The following is a 5,733-nucleotide window of genomic DNA, read 5'->3' on the forward strand; positions in this document are numbered from 1 at the left end:
CTCGTTTATGCCTATGACCTATGAGTGACCTAATAAATAAATATAGACTGTAAGCATTGAAATAAATGATACAATCTGAAGACTATTTAATTTTGTTGTTTAATAAAACTATTAAAGTGTAAATTATATCTGTAACGTGGGAGACGTGACGACAGAGCAGTGGATCAAAATGCAGTCTTTTATTCAAAAGTGTGGTCAAACAGGCAGGGTCAAACAACAGCAAACAGATATAATCCAGGGCAGACAAAAGAGTAATCCACAAAATGAGCAAGGGTCAGGGCAGGCAGCAAACAATCAGAAACAAGGAAACAGTCCAGGGTCCAAACAAGGCAAGGCAACAAGGAACTAGGAAAACTAGGGAAACACGGGAACGCTACAGGCTAACAATACTGAGCAGTGAATGAATGGGTAACCAGGCTATAAATAGGGTGAAACTGATGAGGAAACAAGACAAGGTGAATGCAATCAGATATGATGAGTCCGGCAAAGGATTATGTGAAATGTAGTCTGGGATAGAGTTTTCCATCAGATCCTTAGGCCAACAATTTTCTTGATTTCTTCACAGTAATCCTGATGGTCCCACTAATGTTTGATTGAAAGTGCTTGACAAACTGCAATGAAAAAAAAAGTACAGTAACATCTGTTAATTTACCTCCAAAATAAAACAACAGCTTCTATATCTAATTATTCTGCTGTCAGCCAACTCTTTCTCAGATGTCACATTCTAAACAGAGAGTTGTTGTTTTCCTGCCATGGGTACATTACATTTCCATTGTAATTGCTTGCTTGATATGTGTTTTGTTGTTCATTCTTCAACAGTTCGGCAACAACTTAATGCTTACAATTAGACAAAAAATGTTAATAACAAAATAGTAGCTCACCTTTTCAATACATGTAATGATTTCATCATTGCTCAGCTCAACAAAGGATCTCAATTTAAAAGTTGCATAAGCAAATGCTGTCATAAATGTAAAATGAAAGCTCACATTAGATTCATATTAGCATAGGTGAATAAAACTCTAAATTAAATATCAAAATCTGAATAGTGTTTAATAAAAAATGCATGAACAGATAAAATAAAATAGCTTTTTTACTTTGTGGGACCGAATCTGGAGATGAAGACGTAGACTGACTTGCTGGTCGAGTTGTAGATGTAAGTTGAGATGTCATTTGAGAAGTAGATGTTGGTGTTCGAGTAGATGTTAATGCAACTGATATCGATGTTGATGCACTTGATGTTGAGGTTTGTGCAGCTGTTGTTGATGACAGAGTGGTTGATGTTAGCACAGTTGAACTTAAAGTTGGTGCAGGTGGTCTTGATTGAGTTGTAGATGTTGGTTCAGTGACTGCTGAGCGAGTTGTAGACAGTGGGGCAGGGGTTGTTGTTGATGATCGAGCTTTAGATGTTGCTGTAGCTGATATACATGTCGGTGCAGAATTTTTTGTTAATCGAGCTATAGATGCCGCTGTAGCTATTATACATGTTAGTGCAGGGGTTGTTGTTCTTGTTGATGGAGCTGTAGATGTTTCTGCAGCTGGTGATGTAGAAGAAAATAACATTAGTAGATGAACATTTGTAGAAGAAAAGCATATATAGATGGCAGGCAACAGTGACCTATAGTGTAAAAAAGCAAAAATGGAAGAAAGGATGCCAGTGGAAAAGAAGTTCTCCTTTAATACACGAGACACCTGCTATCATAAAGGCATCCTATTGTTGGGAAAGGACTATGAACTACTATGAGAACTGATATTATAAAAACTGACAATGTGCAAGCAACTACAACAGCTGAATGTGCGGTGACTGAAGATTTTAAGACTCCCTTTGGTAACCAACAATGCAGTATAAAACCACAAACTCAGTTCTATTATTGATTGCTTTCCTTTCTTTGACACTGACATCAAAATAACCGGCATAGCAAGTTTTGTTTGTATTTGCGGGAAGTATTTTTGCTTTGACTTTTCTTGGTTTGATTTCTAATGTAATGCACAATCAATAAGGCATTTATGGAATTGTAGAGCAAGAACTGAGTTATAAGAGTAAAAGGTCACCTACTTTAGCAAAGAGCAGTTTCACTACTGAATCCCTTTTATTAATCTGTTTTGTGAGCTACGCTAGCTTTTTTAAAATTACAAATATTAAAGGAGAAGTCTGTGGCATCAAGCAGAATTGTGAAAATGATGACAAACAGGTTTCCAGAACCCTGTTCCTGTTCTGTTTGGTGAAGTCAGTATACAAATACATTTCTCATGCATGGCTTTGATATTAAGATGGCACAGAAAAAAATTATTTACCATCCAATAAATTACCCCAAGAGATGGTCTATGGCAGGGGTCCTCAACTCTAGACCTCGAGATCCACTTTCCTACAGATCCACTTTATAGCAGAGATTGTCTTACTATTGGGAGATACGAGGGTCTGTATTACTTACTATTGGAGAAAGCGTAACTGTCAACTTGGATCACGTGTGCCTTAATAACCAATCACATTACAGCCTTGACGTCACTGAATTTCAGTCAGAATGGACACTCACGGTGCGTTCCAAACGGGATATATCACCCTCCGAAGGGCACTTCGGAGTGAAAACTATCATGGCCAGACCGAAGTGCTCAAAACTGGCCAGTTCAAAGGGCCCTTCGGAATGAAGGATTTCGAAGGGTACAACTGATGGACACTTCGGGCCCCCATGATCCTTTGCGCAGATTCTTTGCATGATGACGGTGCCTCTGTGTGGGCACGTGATGATGGGCACTTCAAGAAACAGTTGTTTGGCCCCCTACACCCTTCAACCCTTCGAAGCTCTCACGCCGGAGGGTAAACCCTTTGAAGGGATTAGGGCATAGGGATGAGCCCTTCCGAATGGAACGCAGGGTCAATCGCAGTTTGCAGATACCGAAGGAAGTGCCGTAAACTGGATCCCACCTGTCGCAAAAAATCAGTGACTTCGCTTATAAAACAGCATTTTTTTCATTGTAAACTTTAAAAATAGTTAAATCCAAAAGTATTGTTTAGTGTAAAACATAGAGATTAGCTGATAGGCTGTTGATTCATTAAATAAGCTGTTTCCTCTAAAAAGCTGTTTATTCAGCGAAGGGAAGCCTTTCCTCCATTGACATCCATTAAAAAAAAACGGCCTCTGGTCTCCTTCCCACGTACTGCCAGACCGGAAGCTTTTTTGTCTAAAACGTTGGCAGATCGCTGTACTGTTCAGACTACATGACTTGATTGTCTGTCTTGAAGTCGTTGTGGTGTTCACACTACACTACGTAAATGATCCGCAAAAGGAGGTCACACACTGCACGAGCGGACAACAACTCTCACCCAACAAATCTATCCCATCCCCAAACCATGTTTTGTTATGGGAATGACACGAAACAACAAGTGAAACAGAAGTTGTTTTAATTTGAAAATGAACATCGGGAAGAAATTAACACTGCAAGCTGTTTGCGTGATGAAAAGATTAGCTCCATTTCTTGTGTCCAAACTTTTCTTAAAGCCATGTTGCTGCTGCTGTTTTTCTTTACGGTGACCTCAAGCCATGCTTGCTCTCTCATTGGCTGTAGCTCGTCGCGACACCTGACACCACGTGATGTCGAGTCGGCCGACCGGTCCAGCGTTTGGTGTCGGTGAGGCGTCAGCGAGCCTCTTTGATGCGTTGTTGAGTAGTTCACACATAAAGATTGCCGAGCGCTGGTCACCTGCTGATTTTCCCCCGATCACAGCCTGACCTGTTCGTTAAATCCTGGGCCCGTATTTATCAAGCTTCTCAAAGTGCCATTTTAGTCTTAAGTGCTGATAATTCATAAAATGTACTCCTACTTTCAAACTTAAAAAAAAAGAAGCAAGTTATCAAATTTCTTAAAACTAAGAATCACTCTTACTCTCCCAGTTATTGGTTGTCCAAGAAGGAAATAAAAGAGTAGGGTCTTTTATAAACCTTCACTTTGAAATTACTGGTGTAATCTTTCCTGTTTTACTCTCTCTCACACACACACACACACACACACACTCACGTTATATATGTATATATATTCTTTCTTTTTATTTACCATGCTGTCATACTTAACGTATTTTATAGGAAATGAACAGCGAGCGACACAATAAGGTAAATGTTTGTGTTATCACTTTGCTTATAGAAGGTTGTGACAGACCCAAATCATCACTGCTGCATAGTTGCATTTTTCCAGTTGCCAAATATATTCATGTAGTTAATGCAGTGATTACTTCCATTTCTGGTGCTATGGCATTTCTGCGCGGTGTCGGAGATGTTAACGTGTCTCTAATAAGATCGGTCACAAACATTATCCCTGCACCATCTAATAGCGTCTTATTAACTCACTGTCATGCATTGTGTGCAACACATTTCTTCTCCCTCTTCATGTTTCATCCATTTTCTCCACTGCTACAGAAACTCTTAAGCCTCTTAAAAGTCCTCGTCCGTACTCCTAACAATTTTGGACCTTAAGACCTATTTAAGGGTTACGATTCTTTCTGAATTACTTTTTTTTTTACTAGGATATTTTCTTTAATTTAAAGAGGAAACACCCACATTTCTAAGAATATTCTTAGAATTTTGTTACTAGGAGCAACTCTTAGCAGTAAGATTTTTCATGAATGCAGGCCCTAGTGTGAACTAGGCATAAAGGTTGCAGGCTTGCTTTCTAGTGGCTTTGTTTGTTGTAATCCTGAAGACCTTGATTAGCCGTGTGTTCAGGTGTGTTTGATTAGGGTTGGAGCGAAACTCTGCAGGAAAGTGGATCTCGAGGTCCAGAGTTGAGGAAAATGGAAAATTTAAGATCCAGAAAATATTTAAATTAGTCTCTGACAGATCACCGCTGAATATGTGGCAACTGCATTAAACCTTGAATACTCTTATTTTTGTTTTGTTGATATATTCATGATTTAATTACAAAATAAATCAAATTCAGTTTTTTTTAAAGATATTCTCACAATATGCAGTATTAATTGTGATGCTTGAGCAGCACCACTAAGTGTACTGTAAATCTCTTTGGATAAATCACTTCTCACAAATGCCTTATTCTTAAGGGATTTATATAGTTTAAATTAGTCACACATTGGCTACTTTATAATTATGGGTAACTGAATCTGTTATTGCTCATATAATTCAATTATAACATCATATAATTTATTGAATAAAAACCACAAGCATTTGCAATTATAATTCACTGATCATTTAAATAAGTGCAAAACTTGCAGTTTGGCTATATATATATATATATATATATATAATTATTAGTTTTTTTAAACATATATAAGGTATAATTCAGTAAATACAGTACATTAAATGCATATCTATTCAATACATACTTTTTTTGCATTAAATACTTCCATATACATCACATACTTACATACAAATATATTTGCTTTAAATAGACGTCTTACCTGTTGGTATTGATCTACCAATCAGTAAAGCCAATCCAATAAATATAATAAATCGAAACATCTTTCAAGTTTTTTGCTACCAACCTAATGCCAGGAAAATGACTTCTGAGAAGCAACCTAACATTTGTAATGCAAGCTTAATATACTGTCCTTAACCTCCTCCCACCGATGTAACTGTTGTAATTGTCCTGATACAACTGAACACTTTCTTTCTGACTGCATTGACACTAACATTACCACTCCTTCATGGCAAATAACAAAAAAGTGCCCTCGTAACCCAAACAGAGATGCCCAGCATATTACTATTTTAAATGACTATTTTCTATTTGAAT

At 37.6% G+C, this 5,733-nt stretch overlaps 1 protein-coding gene across 1 annotated transcript; it reads right to left on the bottom strand.

Annotated features, from left to right (window-relative positions):
- Positions 1 to 241: 241 nt before the first annotated feature.
- LOC107550675 (cell wall protein DAN4-like) lies at positions 242 to 5,508 on the bottom strand. The gene is made up of 4 exons (XM_016232016.1): positions 5,402 to 5,508; positions 1,095 to 1,535; positions 882 to 958; positions 242 to 611 (listed from the first exon to the last, which is right to left on the bottom strand). The coding sequence occupies exons 1-4, from the start codon at positions 5,460 to 5,462 to the stop codon at positions 534 to 536; spliced, it is 657 nt and encodes a 218-aa protein (XP_016087502.1). The 5' UTR covers positions 5,463 to 5,508; the 3' UTR covers positions 242 to 533.
- Between the last annotated feature and the right edge of the window lie 225 nt (positions 5,509 to 5,733).

Source organism: Sinocyclocheilus grahami, unplaced genomic scaffold (genome assembly GCF_001515645.1).
Source record: "Sinocyclocheilus grahami isolate Dianchi unplaced genomic scaffold, SAMN03320097.WGS_v1.1 scaffold405.1, whole genome shotgun sequence".
Taxonomy (NCBI): domain Eukaryota; kingdom Metazoa; phylum Chordata; class Actinopteri; order Cypriniformes; family Cyprinidae; genus Sinocyclocheilus; species Sinocyclocheilus grahami.

Bases quoted from the DNA above. Each gene is read 5' to 3' on its own strand.
- LOC107550675 (XM_016232016.1), bottom strand. From the start codon at position 5,462: ATGTTTCGATTTATTATATTTATTGGATTGGCTTTACTGATTGGTAGA. The intron at 1,536-5,401 runs GTAAGACGTCTA...CTACATCACCAG, and splicing joins TGGTAGATCAATACCAACAG to CTGCAGAAACATCTACAGCT. The intron at 612-881 runs GTGAGCTACTAT...TTTTCATTGCAG, and splicing joins TCATTACATGTATTGAAAAG to TTTGTCAAGCACTTTCAATC.